The 14,765-nt window shown below is 38.5% G+C and overlaps 1 protein-coding gene across 6 annotated transcripts in view; it reads right to left on the bottom strand.

Moving 5' to 3' along the window:
* The window catches only part of NCKAP5 (NCK associated protein 5), a 376,424-nt gene that overhangs the window by 26,347 nt on the left and 335,312 nt on the right, over nucleotides 1-14,765 (bottom strand). For 4 of the 6 annotated variants that reach the window (XM_088168358.1, XM_088168359.1, XM_088168357.1 and 1 more), the window contains exons 16-18: nucleotides 5,020-5,334; nucleotides 2,714-2,850; nucleotides 1,140-1,269 (exon numbers count right to left, since the gene is read on the bottom strand). In XM_088168358.1, the coding sequence (XP_088024484.1) occupies nucleotides 1,140-1,269; nucleotides 2,714-2,850; nucleotides 5,020-5,334 (582 nt within the window). Of the gene's footprint in view, nucleotides 1-1,139; nucleotides 1,270-2,713; nucleotides 2,851-5,019; nucleotides 5,335-14,765 lie in introns of those variants that run through there. The other 2 variants (XM_088168361.1, XM_088168360.1) reach the window with 1 other exon arrangement.

Here is a 14,765-nt window from a genome sequence, read left to right on the forward strand (position 1 = left end):
ATGAATGTGGGAAAGAAAAAAGCTTATTTACCTTTAAAAAACCCCCACATTTATTGCATTAAAATATGGTCTGTAAAAAGCAAAGATCTGTAAAATGAAGTGTTTATGAGCTGACTAAAATGACTTGCAATATTTTCTACAGATTAAATCCACGAAGCTGCAGCAGTAATGTAAATAAATGGTCCTAGCTTCCTATTCTGCTCTCTCCCGTGGAATCACAAGCAATGGATTGGCTCTGAAAATGCCAAATATTAGAGACACAGGACAGCACAGCATCCAGCCACCCATGGTGCTCTCCATGCCACCGTCACCGTGGTGATGGTGCTGCAGGTGCTGAGCTCTGCCAGGCCAGGCTCGGGGCTGCACAGGGCATCAGCTCCCAGGGTGGTGCCAAGACCTTGCACTGGCCTTTGCACTGGCCAGAATTTTCCACCTGCAGGGGATCCATGGGCTGCAAGGACAAGGACAGGGCCAGCCTGCCCTGGCCACCCCCAGGGCACACATCTGCACTGCAAGGTGGCTCCAAGCACAGCAGGCTGCTGGTCAAGACAAGGCAGCAATTTCCCGGGTTATTAAACACACAGAAAACTATTATCTCAAAGAACTTCACTTAATGTATTTTTATCTACTGGAATTCAGTAAATTCTGAATTGCCATCAATTCTCACTAAAGGCTTTCTTACTTGAAAGCTGCAGTTTATACAGAGAGGAAAATGAGAGCAAGTTCACTGTGGCACCATAACCAACATCACCTTGATACAGAGGTTGGGAAACTGTGGCCTTGATCCCTGCATTATTTCAATTGGCTGTATAATAACAAAGAAAAAAAGAAAAAGGAAACTATATTTATAGTCACCTTTCAATTTCATAATAATGTAATTATCTTTTATTTGCACCACCGAGATTTATGCATAAAAACCCACAAGTTAAGACCCCAATAGCAAAAAAAACAGTGGAAGAGGGGAAAAAGCATTTACACATAGTAAAAAGGTAATAAAAAATTAATGTAAAATTAGAGTGAAGAAAGATTTGGGGTTAGAAAGTTAAATCTAGACAGAAAGTTCAATGAAGGACACCATCTGCTGCTGAGTCAGTGTGGGGATGAGGGACATACATCTTTATGCACAAATTTTCAATTACCTTGTCTGTTGCTCTTTGTTAACTCCACAAGAGTCTCCTCTGCAGTTCTGAAATAACTGGTTTTGTACTCTGGCTCTGGCTCACTGTCAGTGCTGCTCGCTGAGTACGTGCACACCCTTAGAGCTGTGTCCTACACAAAGAAGGGTATGGCAGCAAGTCAGATAATGCAAATATATCAACATAATGCTGCAGATAGTATTGGGAGCAGCACATTTTATATTCATCATGCAGTATAAATGGGTTAGTTCAACTGGGAAAGTCTGCATTGCCAGTCTAACTCCTTCAAGTAAGCAATCATCAGTCTGACATGGGGGAAATAATCCATTCTTGTCCTGCTACATCCCCTGAGACAGTCTGGCAGAAACAATCCATATTTTAACTTTTTTTTTCCCCCACTGTAACATTGTTTTCGATTCTTCCAATATTTTTGGATGATTTTATCCACCAAGTTCAATTTTAGATGTTCTCAAGTATGTTTAATACACTCTATTTGTAACATGCAAAATTATCACACCACAAATAGTTTGTTGCAAGCTATTCTAGAAACAGTTAGGATGGCCAGTAGACAATAAACCATTTCTACACCAGTAAATGCTAATTGTTTCCTAAATTCATATTCCTTGTCCTGGTACTTATATTACAGTACTGGAGAGCCCTCAGTTCCCAGGTGATTCCTTTGCCAGTTCTTTCCAGGAAGCAGTATTATTGATTTTCTTCTGGGAATAAAGAGGAACACTGACAGCTCTGGACAGCTTCTAATCATGGAAGGCCTGAAGGCTCAAACCACTCAGGAGCAGCAGCCCAGTACAATAAACCCCCCAAACCAGGAGGGGGAAGCTAAGCCTGATACTGTTGGGGTAATGGCATGTACAAATACCACCTACTACCCCTACTCCAATTGCCTATCAGTGGCTCTAGAGAGATTTAAATTCTGTTTCTCTAAGAGGGATAATAATTTTCTCTAAGAGGGATAATAATTTCCCCATTTTTCCATCTGTGTTGCAGTTTTTAACTGATGCAGAAGAACATCACTTCGTTAGGAATCACCCACTTGTGGAGAGGGAACCAGACCTGCATGCAGCCAGGAATGCCCAGCATTAGAGATTGCAAGTCAGCTGTAATCCCAAAACCCCACAGAAACACGTTAGAAGAGAATTTTCCTGTTCACAATACTTCCACAGCACCTCTCAAGCTCTCATACTACACAGCCATACAGACAAGGAAACCTAGTCCTGGGGAGAAAAACAATCTGAATCTCATGAAAAGCAGCAAACAGGATCACTTTCTAGAAGAGGAGAATGGGGTAAAAGGTCTCCATTTCCTTTTCTAAAAGTGCCTGAGAGGATTATAATTAAAACATGTTTGTAACCAGGAGGACAAAGAACCTTTAGGTGCTGTATTATCATTACTGATAAATAATGAGCTAGCAAGTGAAGGGTAAGGAAGAAAATGCAGATGTTAGATTGTTAGTTACTCTTCTCACCATATTAAAACTGTAGCCATTAAAACACTGATACCTCTGTGTTGGCCACAATACCCATCTTGTTTAAGGGATGTCACTATTTAACTCATACCTTTGTTTTAGTCGTTTTCTTGGGGGTCCACTCCGGAAGAACTTTCCTATTTTCTACAGTCTCTTCGGTGTGTTCTAATGAGGCAGAGGTCACAGAACTTGCTTCTTGTTCACTTTGCTTTGCAAGGTTAATTATTCCTGAATTAAGTGAGACATTATTTAAATTCTAGGTTTCATCAGCATCTTCATGATTGTGTGTCCATTATAATTCAGTAAAAACTGGGGGCAAATTGTGATACTTTCATTATGTCCAATAATATTTTACTGCTCAAAGGAACAACTTACTAATTTACTGGAATAGTTCTAACTAAAGTGGCAGAATTTCATCCAAATCCTTTTCCAGTTAACAAGGGAAGAGGAAGGCATGAATTTAAATCCCTTCATTAGTTATAAAATATATACCCTTCCAAGAAAGAAACAACATTCAGTAACTACTTTTAGGCATTGTGGGATCTACTCTGCTATTTTATGTTCTTAGAGAACAATCTTTTAACATAAATATAATTGGAAGTACCTTTCTAGCAGAAAGCCAGCTTTTTTATTTGCTATATTTGCACTGTGCAAAATCGGAACATCAAAGAAGATATATGGTGCATATGAAATAAATTGATAAATGTAATTTGGATGAGGAAGTGAGGGAGAGAAGAATTGAATGAAGATAGTCTAGTAAAGAATGAGCTGACCCCATCATCTGATGTATACTACTTTTTTGTAACATCTCTTCATGACAATTTAATTAAGATACAAACCTTATAAGGTTGGTGTAGTGAATATTAGCATTAAGATCAGAACAATCTTACTGCTACTGACTTCTTATGAAGCAATTCAATGCTTGCAGTTTCTGTTCAATTTGTTATAATGACAGTGTTTAATCATGGGCTCTACTCTATAACACACTGCTGAATTGAGGTCACACATGTGGCCATTCAAGCATGTAGCACATAATCTATAACTAAGATTTCTCTTCAGAATTCTTCTTAGCAGTATCATTAATTAACAGTACACTTAATTTAAAAATACTAAGTATTAAAATACCTCTTATTTAGCTTTGATTTGAAACAAGCAGGGGAGTCTGCAGTAAAGCATAGAATGTATGTTTGCAGTCTATTATACCACTACAATACTGCACTGGGAATATTGCTAAATCAACTGAGTTTTAAGATGTTTAATTAGAAACCTTTTGTTATGCATCCTATGGAATATAAGAGAGGCTTCTTTCCTCCTAGGTTCAATATATGTCAGCTCATTAGCAGAACATATATTTGATGTCCTTAAACTAAGCTCAAACTTGATATTTAACCTTACATGCTAATTACACAGAATCTCTCTCATAGAGCGAAACAAATTTATGCAAGTTAAGTAGTCACAACTTTTTCAGGAGCAATAACTGGACTGACAAAGTGCTAATCACCATAACCCAGATAAATGAGGGACATTGCACTTGGTCAAGATATAACAACACCCTTCTCCATTAAACTAATCACTTTTACTGTGCTTTCTGCTGTATCTGTTGTGCTGACTACAAAAATTTCCCTATTGTTAATGCTACATGATTTTAATGCTATTAACATATATATTAATAACACCAAAGCCTTCCAAAAACTTATATAAATAGTCAATGTTTCTTTAGAAAAATGCAGACTTCAATGTAACTATTTACTAATGCAAAGTTATTTTCTGGAGCTTTGACGGATTGCCAGTCCTGTTACACCTTTGTCAGCTCTTGTTTTACAGCTTAAACACACACGTAGCTCATAAGTGAAAGTCAGGTATTTTATGTTCATATATAGAAATGTGTTTGTATGATGTAGTAAAGTAATAGTGCCTTGTCTGAGGTCAAGGCCATATATTCAGTGGGACAAAATTTATGCATTGAGGCCAAATGAGTTTTTAGTTCAAATCCAGTATCAAAAGCAAGTCTTTATGAATTTATCTTTTCTATGTCACAACATGGTTGTGCTTTGTACTTTGTATAGTCTGATCCTGAATATTGCTGAACATTCATATTCTTTTTCTAGTCAACTTCCAAGGCTGGCATATGTTTTTTTTTTTTCTTCAAGTACTGTTTCTTGAGAAAAGGTTTTAAGTACTAAACTAATTTTTCTCTCCCAGATAAGCATTTTGTATAACAAAATTTCCATATGGCTCAGGTCACAAACTTGTTAACCTTATGCATTCATAAAAAGAGTGTCTTCTGCTCCGCATTTAACATTTCTGTTATCAATTGCCATTATTACAGGATTTCTACTAATCAAAACAGAGGCCAAGGCAGAAATAATGCGATTTTCAGTGTAATTGACATTTTACCTGAGGAAGCTGGTTTGGGAAGGCGACTTTGAAAAGGTCGTATACCTTTGGCAGTCATGGCTGGATCAGAGGTTGAGTGACTAATTACGCTTTCCACAGACTCCTGGCTCTTAGCTGTTGAAGGCACTTCTCTCTCAAGGGTTTTGGCTTTTACTGAAGGAGCTGCAGGGGGGGCTTGCTCAGACGCTGCAAAGATTCCCGTTTCCAAGGCTGGTCCTTGCTTAGACACGTGTCTCCCCGCCGATCGGGTCCCCGAGTCCGGGAGGGGGAAGGTTCCAATGCCGCTGTCCAGCGTCCTCATCTGGCAGCAAGACTCTAAGGCACAGGAAAGTGCTGTGATGGCATGGAGCTAAAGGCATTTAAAGTCAGGGAAAGAATCTAGGAGGGGGAAAAGGGCCTCTTAAAGGGAAGGTTTTGAGGCAAGGGAAACATTTTGCACTTTGTGGGTTGCTGCTACCTGTCACTGGAATGCTTTTGACACTTTGTCTGACTGAACACAAGGAAATATCCTGTTGAGGGGCAGTGAAATTAAGCAAGTGCCAAAACATTGATGCTGGCCTGCTTTGGAGTAACACTGTGATAATGGATAAATGGGGCAGGTCCTGGAAAGCAATTAGAGATGGAATTTTAAAATAATTTCATTTGAAGGCCCACAGAATGTCTGGAGAGTACCAGTGCGAGGGATGGAGTATTGTAATATATTTCTTCCAACATAAACCCACACTCCACAAAGGTTTGGCCTCTCCATACCTCTCTTTTGCTAATTATTTCTCATACAAGAAGGTGTTAACCAAAATGTATAATGTATTCTTATACAAAACGAAGATTTACAGAATTTCTTAGATATACCCATCTCTCAGAGCATCCTGAAAATCTTGGACATCAACAGCCAAGCCTTTGTTCCCCTTGTCACGCTCTGGTTCTGCATATCTTGGTTTGGGTAAGTGTCCACAATGCCAGGCAAGGATACCTTTAGCTCTTTTTTTGGACTTAGTATGGTCCCACACAGCCCTCCAGCTTATTCATCCTATTGGAAAGATGCTGTAAGCACCGTGGAACAGGGAAAGGTGCAAGGGTACTGTGTGCACACTGCAATCTGAGCAACCAGGATGTACAGGCAACCCCCTGCCCACTCATTCTCTACCAGTTTCCAGAGACTTCCCTTTTGTTTCTATGCTGAAGAGACTGTGATGGCAAGGTCCTTCTGAGAGCTATAAACACCAAGGAGGGAACTTCAGCACTAATGGTTGGAAAATGAGCATAATTTAGGTTAAATGTCTGGAAACATCCCTTGACAGCAAGATCTTAAGTCTGTGGCAGACAATCCCAAAGGAAGCAGAGGAATTTCCTTTGCTTTGAACAATTTAAGGTTACACTAGACTAAAGATATACTGCAGTGAACAATTGTACTCTAGCAGGAAATGCAGAATATGGCCCAATATATCTTCTCCATCTCTATTTTACGTGTTTCTGAGTATTGATTTTTTTTTATGATACGTCCATTTGTTATTTAAGTCTGTTGTAGTTAGCAGTGCTCTGTCAAGTAATTTTCATTATTTTTTCCTCTGCAGTGTTTCTAATACTCTCAAAAATTTGGAAATATTTCTACCATATGGGTTTTGCCTATTTGTTTTTGAACTAAGAACATTACCATAGTCGTTCTTGTTAAATATCTTCATCACAATGGGCCTTTCTTGATAACAAATAAGAAACTACTTACAGATAAATTAAATATGTATTTCTATTTCATGGTTCTTGCCAAAGGAGAAGCAGCCTATATTTATCTGGTCCTCTTTGCCTTATCCTCATCACTCAGAACCAAAGGACTAAAGTCCTAATGAGCACCTGAACCTTACAGGGCTGAGCTGCAGGAGCAAATGCTCTGTGCATTGTCTTTTAAAAGGGCAAAAAGCCATTCTGATTTCCCTCACACAATTACTGCATGCCAATAATTTCTCTCCATAGGTAAAAGAAGTAGGGTGTGGAAGCCATGCCCAGCTAGCACCTACATTTTCTGTCACATTTTTTGAGCTAATATGGCATAATGGTTTTCGAAGTTGCTGAAGGTTTTCCAGGAAACATGAAGAAAAAAAAAAAAAGATAATTATATTCGGTTCTGCTGCATCAAAAGGAGGTTTCTCATCTACCAAACCCTCTTATCTCAGCTATACTTCCTCTACCTTTTTTCGGTTGTTGTTTTTGAATAGCAAAATACCTAGATAGAAGTGGGAGTGTGGAAAAGAAATTTAAAATGCCAGGCATTGCCCTTGCCATTTTCTGAAGATAATCAAGCTGAAACAGCATGCTAGCTCATGGACAGGCAATTCTTCAACTAAAGACTGCTGGTGAAAGAGTTAGCATATAAAGGGAAATATGGAATAGAAAAGGACTTCTCTTATCTGACTCTTAACCAAAAGAGATCTGTGCAACACTGGTTGTGTTGGAGAGGCAGAGCCCTTCAGCAGACACAGAATAAACTGAAATCACCACATCCAAGAACACACAAGTCTGAGGAGTCTCCCCTCCCCTCTCCTGTCTGTATGGTCAATATGAGACCTCATTTGGAACCCATTTCCACAGGGACTCTGAAGGACCTTGTAGTGCTGTTTCCTTTCTGGCCATAAGAAACAAAAAAGTCATTCCCTCCTAATTATTACAGGAAAATTCAGTAGGATCAAAATGCATATCAAAAACCAAAGCTACAGCCTTGGCTACGGGAGGACTGGAAGATGGAAACTTTTATCTTCTGAGGGCGTGGTTCTTGAAATGACATATGGATTTCTCTTGCCCGCTATTACCTTGTGTACATCTAGGAATGAACCATGAAAACAATGGCAGAGAATCAAAAGAAATGAATACTGAGAGCCAGACTTCCAAGAATAAAAAGTCTCCTGCTGCTTCCAAAATAATTGGGAGAGTGATGGAGGAGCACACCAGTGGTATCACATTTAATTAAAAGGAAAAATGGTTTTAATCAATTATAGTCTTCCTTCATAGAGACTTTGTCCATGATAAAGGACATATACCAGGTAGAAAACAGATTTTTAAAACAGCTCACACAGCTGTTTTAAAAACCACAAAAGGGTCTGGTTTTCAAAGTGCTCAATGCTTGGCAACTCCCGTTGTGACACTTAAAGACAGATTTTTGGAAAATTCTGTGACTCAGCTATGTTGAACAATACTCAAAAACCTAGTCCTAAATCCAGAGGAAACCACAAAATTCCTTGTGGATTTTAATTTTTCATTACTGAAAGTAACTAATTCACCCCTAAAGCTATATAATAAAAATTAAAAAAGTATCTTTCAGAACAATTTGTATTACTGAAAGAACAAAAACACATTATCTCGCGTTGTTTTTAAATTTTTATGAAGCAACTGCAAAATAAAAAAATACTTTATACATCCAAGTGACAGCTTTCAAACAGCTTCATGGCCCATCTGATTTCATCAGCTGCACTGACACTTCAAATTACTGTTATCAGCGAGAGCTGCACAAGACTACATAATGAAAATATGTAAAAGTTAAATCTCTGGTGCTGTGACAGTACCACTCAGTAGATGAAAAATGACTCTGTGAAACATTAAAGTCTGGAAAGAGTTATATATGAGCTTAATTACTTTTGCTTGAGAATTCTTCCTGGCGTACCAGCCAAATTCCTTGTCTGTTTCTGATTTTTTTTTCCTCCTCTTTCTTTGCCAGGGAAGAAAGAAGCTCGCAGAATGGTATTGGCTTTATAGACACAGATAGACTCATAATCAGCCATTTCTGTGAATAATCAGACTAGAATCAAAAACCTGAAATACTGAAATAACCCTTTCTCTCCCTCTCATCATAGGGATTCGAGTCTGGACCTAAAACAAAGTCCTTGGAAGTCCTACTGTAGAGGAACAATTCCAAACTGAAAACAGAAACAAGGAAGAATTTATAGATATTTCCTGGATGTCAAGAAATTCCTGACTGCATGGGAACCTCTTGATGAGGGTGTTTTAAGAGCTCAGTGGAAAATTTGAGGAAGATCTTTAATGTTGAGAAGCCTCTTAACAACCGGACAAAAGGAGCTAACAGTGCATAGACAGTTTTCTGAAAGTTTTCTGAACTACTTCTCAATAATTCTTAATTACTCTCTTAAATATTGTCACGTGCAAGACGATCCTGCAGTTCATGTCCTGCATCAGCTGGACACCAATGTAATGGTAATTTGTACAGCTGGACAATGCTTTGCAATATTGCATCATCGTTGGTGCTTTACCAACATTTTCTGGTCCCAGTAGATCACCAAGGTCTCTTCAACACCGAGTCAGCACCCAAATTAGAGATAGAATAAAAAGGATCTGTGAAAACTGCACCACTCTGAGGGTCTGGACAAGAGGAGAGTAGGAAAGGGACATACACTCAGGCTGGCAGGCATCAGGAATTCTAAAAATCAAATCATCACTGGGGAAAACAACTCTAGCAGCTCATTCTGTAGTGGTTTTTTTTTTTTACATTTTCCTCCGAAATGCAAAAATTAAAGAGTTAGAAGTAAACATACCCCACTGATAAGAACTGACAGCTTAGAATTCATTGAAATATTTTAGGGCATTCTCCTGAGCATAGATAATTTAAAAATGCATCTTAAATACCAGCAACAAATAATTAAATCTAATTATTCTTCAACTTTTTTTTTAATATCTTCTGAAAGACTTGCCACGAAGATATCAGAAACACATCACCACTATCTCAGAGAGCATCTTTGGTACAATTCATTGGAGACTGGAAGAGAATACCCAGGGAAGCTGAGTGCTGACCCTGCTTTTGTGTTCCTTCAGAAGCACTGCTCTGGGTCATGGTGACGGTGAGAGGAGCTCACTCTGAGCTGGTACCACGCTGCTTTATGCTGTTACACAACATCCTTCTCTGCTCCTCTTTTCACACAATGCATGTGAAAGGAAAGTCAGTTTGGGGGAAAAGAATAAAAGCAAGCATAGAACAGCTACTGTGAAGGGAAAGGCTTCCAGCACAACATAAGAAATGTGGGTCCAGCTCTGGATAAGTTCTACACTGATGGTTGTAAAATAGTGCATTACTCAAAATAAGCAGTGGAGCAAAATCCATCCCATTTTTAGACTAGGGACATGTTAGTCTTTCTAATGTTGAACCTGTGGTTGAGTCCTAGCACATAATGAAGAGGCTCCATGAATTTCATAAAAGACAAGTCATAAGATGGTGACATCTTTTAAACACAGCTTCTGATTACAGTTTTCTTCAATACTGTAAAAACTTACTTTTGCTAAGGGGGTATAATGCCACATGTTATTGAAAACAAACCTTTAACTGAATAACTGGGGAGTGTTTCATAATGTTTCCTCAGGTAAAGTAAAGATTCACATTCCAATAAAGTCTTATAATGTTGTCTCCTAAATGAGTTTCACAGATGCTTAGTCTATTCACAAATCCCATACATAGGGACTGTTACACTGCTGAGAAGTCTATAAAATAACTCATGGTTATTTTGATCACCTATTTAAAACATTATGTGTTTCTATGATTCTTGAATAATCCATAAAAATCTTTACAGAAACCACAAGATGCAAAGCTTTGCCCACAGAGCTAAAATAAGGCATCACTCAGCAGTTCTGTTGAACAGGTACATGAGCATACACAGTATCACTCAAAATGGTCAGGCAATCCACCTGCTTCAAATCAGCCAAAATGAGAGGAAACATCTCTGGATGGTGGCACAGAGGGGAGGACGTACAGGTTGGAGAGGAAATAATTACAGGTCCTGCTGTGTTGTAAGTGCAGTTCTGCCTCCCTACCCCATTGTGACAGAGGGCAGCTGCCTCCCAGTGCTGCTTGAGGGGACTGAGACTTCCAGAAGCAGCTCAATAACCTCAGCCATTCCCCACCATGATGTTACTTATGAAACACACTGAGGGATACCAGATGCAATTACTGCAAACAAACCCTATTTCTACTTCAAGTGACACATAAACAGTTTCTATTTGGAGGTGGCAAAGTTACAGAAGTCTTCATGTTACTTAACTTTGATGGCAAATCTATCTTAACATTCAAAATAAACAGCAACAAAGAGGACAAATGTATTTTATGTCAGAAAGATCACAGGTAGTTCTGCTTACCTAGGCACAATACTAGTAGCACAGGGGCATATTTTCTTTAAAAGAAGCATCCCACCTCATGAAAAATGTGGAATCCTCCCCGTGCTCACCACTACAGCTGGTTTGAGATATTCCTCACATAAATTTTCAAGTTTTGGCCTACAAAACTGTACATGATTGACAGAAATTTCAGCTGAAATCTTTAAGTAACCACCAGAATTCTCCACAGAAAGCAGGCATTTCAGGAAAAAAATATCAGTCAAAAATAGCTCTGTATCAAGAACAGTTTCACTGGGAAATTTCCAGCAATCTGTTTTCAGAAGTACAGACTCAAGCCTTGACAGGTTTTGAGGGGTAAATAACACTGAATAGGCCTCCTTCAAGGAGTACCCAGGACATTAAAAATGGAAGTATGTTGTTCCCATCAGTAACAGAACATACAAATTCTAACAAATTACCTTTATTTGCATTAGAAAGTTGAAGAGTTTCCACTAAGCTGTCACAGAGAACCAGATAACATGTAATGGCTTTCTTCTGGAACACAAAGGGAGTATAGTTTTCCCTAGTATTTTGAAACATGCCAAATTAAAAATTAATAAATTTTTCTTTTTTTTCTTTTCAGAAGAATATTTCAAATGTTAATAGGTCCCTGCAAAATTCTTTCAAAAGTTAATAAACATCTTTAAGCTACATGTGGCATTGGCAGGAAGAAGTTAAACTACAGATGGCAAAACAGATCTCTTTATTTGCACATCCTTCTCTTCATCTGCAATGCTAAAGCAACCACCAAAAAAAAAAGAAAATGTATTTCTGCCAAATCAATGTCAATTTTAAGCAGATTATTCCTTCTGGGTTTGCACTATAATTTGATCCAGTTGGTCAAAGATGAGTGCATTATTGCTTTCTATCTAGATCTGAGGTACAACCAGTGTGCATAATTAAAAAACTCAAAGGCTATCCAAGGTAAGACTAGAAAAGATCCAAGTTTTCCCAGCTCTACACTCCCATGGGTACTGCACTGATGGCATGGGATTATTTCCAACATATGCTAAGGAAGGATAAATGGGAAGAGGACTGGGCTGTGTATTTTCAAATGATGGAACTTCATTCATGGCTACTTGAATCTGGGATTTATGCCTATTTATAATAACAATCAACTAAATAAATACAGACTTTAGCAACTTATCCAGTGTTCTTTCTATTTTCTTCCTAGTCACACTTTATTTTGCAAAACCCACAAACTTCAATATGTCATTTATCCAATAAATTGTCAGTTGTCTTCACAGTTTTCCATGACCACAATCCCATCTAAAGTGTATTTTCTGAGTTGAAACAGACAATAGCTGCCTAATTTTAATTCCAGTCCCATCTTAAAATACATTTCTACTAGTAAGCCAAGATTAGTTTTAATTATTAGAGAATACTAATGATCTTGTATTCCAATTTAGCAGTTATCTGTGGACTTTTTTTTTTCAACAAATGCTTCCTGTCCTCCTCCAGGAATTTAGGTCTGGTCCCTGCATGCTTGTAATGGTGGCAAGCTATGTGGAGCAGGGCTGTTAAAGAGACAAAATGAGCTGGAGAAAGACCTTGGATATTTTTTGAATTTTCTACTCCACATCTCTAAATGTCTATTAAATAAAAAGATGTATGTGCTGTGTTCCAGCTGGGGAAGTTCCACAACCAATGGCACCTGGAATTATCTTTCTTGCATTATACTGTTATATCTTCTTTCTAAAAATCTACTCACTGTTGTCAGGAGACAGGATATTAGGAATAGATACTATTTTAGTCCTACTAGAAAAAACATATTGAGACTTATAATTCATTTGAAGAGCAGCTTGAAGCTCTGTGCAAAAGGTAATTAAATGAATACTGGGTGCAGCCTGGCTGTCAATGAGGCCAGCCTAGAAATTCTTTGGGGAGTTATTCCTCTCTTCTGGTTCTATATCCCCCTTTGGCTTTATATTACCAATCAGCCTTACAACTTTACAACTATCTTTGAGAAAGTTAGAGATGAGTAACAGCTGAGAAGGAGAAGTCCTCGCATTTCAAGCAAGGTGTGAATCCAAGGTAAGCAACAGGTCTGCTGCAATGCAGGAATGTATCCTTCCCATGCTTTTTCACTGAGCAAAGCCTTCTGTTTCCCTTAGAACCCTGAAATGTGAAGGTTGGCAGCCAGAAATTGCACAGTCTCAGGAACATCTTCCTGGGGATGGCTCATTCGGGGATGGATGGATGGATGCTCCCTTTCTACCAGGAAAGACACACCCCAACTGCCAGAAATCCTGTAAACAGCAAAGCCCAGGACAGGATGGTTTGTTATGGTTTGTTACCCAGGTGCTAAGGGCTGCCTCAGCCCTGCCTTTTCCATGTAACCACAGGCATTCATCTCTCTTGCTTTATGCCCCAATTCTTCACATTAAAACCCAGAGCTAATCCAACTTCTCCATCACTGGAGGGCTGCCATGAGGATAAAGAATGTAGATGTTTGGCAGCCAGTGCAAAACCAACCTGCAATCCCTGCCATGGATAATGCCTGTGTGGAGATACCTCCACTCAGCTTTTCTGGATGTTGTTCAGGAATTAACAGCAAGCTGCAAAATACTTACAAGAAGCATTAAGATTGAGGGTTTGCTGGTATCATTAGAGGCAGCTGGTTTATTTTAAGAATAACTGCATTAACCCACAGTTAGAGAAGTGAAGAGGTCACACAGCATCTCAGAGACATGGGCTGCTGGGTGCCCAGGGGAGCATTTGGCTGCTCCATGTAGGTTCACTGATGCCTGTGCTGGAGGCATTTAAGGATAACGGGGTGGAAGCACTGATTTACTTGCTGTTAAGCAACTCTCTTATAAATTGGAGTTTGGTTTCATTCACAATTGAGATACTTTGATTTTCTATTCCCAACAGATAGGACTAGGGATAGTGCTTTAAGCAAAAATGCTGTCTTGGTAAACATGGACCAGTTTCTAAGTGCATAGGAAGCTCTGGGTTTTGCAAATGCACTAGAGAACATACTATATTTATTCTGTAACATCACTGCTTTTTGTTTGTTAGTACAAAAAAATACTGAAATTAAAGCCACATGAATATTAAATGAAGCTTTAAATAATTTATTTTTAGTTTTGCTCTGCAGATGGCTTTACTTAAGGGTACTGCTAACAATCACTTAAAATATACATGCACACCTGAAAAAAACAATTTTATTTCTTAATTAATGAAAACTTAACAGAGTAAGTGCACAAAGCTTTAAGTAACTTTTAGGTGCACTATAATCCTTCCATTCTGGTACCCAAATTCAGCTACTCCAAACCAGCTGAATTAATGTGGAACTAACTGCAGGCAAGCAGGAGCTGGTAAGAAACCATTATGATTTGAAGTCAGAAGTATGAACTGAGATTTTTTTTCAGGAACTATGTTTTTTGCAAAAAATGCATGTCATGTTATGTAGTGCTACAAAAACACCATTAGGGTGACAGCTTTGAAACAACACACTGCATCTCTGCTTGTTAAAGAAAGGAAGTAAAGGAATTATTCACTGTAAATATAGATTGATTTCCATTTCTTTTCCTAATAGTGAACTGTCCAAACACTGAGAAATTGAGTTAATCTAGTATTAAAAACTATGCACTCATTGTATAGTT

This window comes from Sturnus vulgaris, chromosome 7, assembly GCF_052056855.1.
Source record: "Sturnus vulgaris isolate bStuVul1 chromosome 7, bStuVul1.hap1, whole genome shotgun sequence".
Lineage (NCBI taxonomy): Eukaryota > Metazoa > Chordata > Aves > Passeriformes > Sturnidae > Sturnus > Sturnus vulgaris.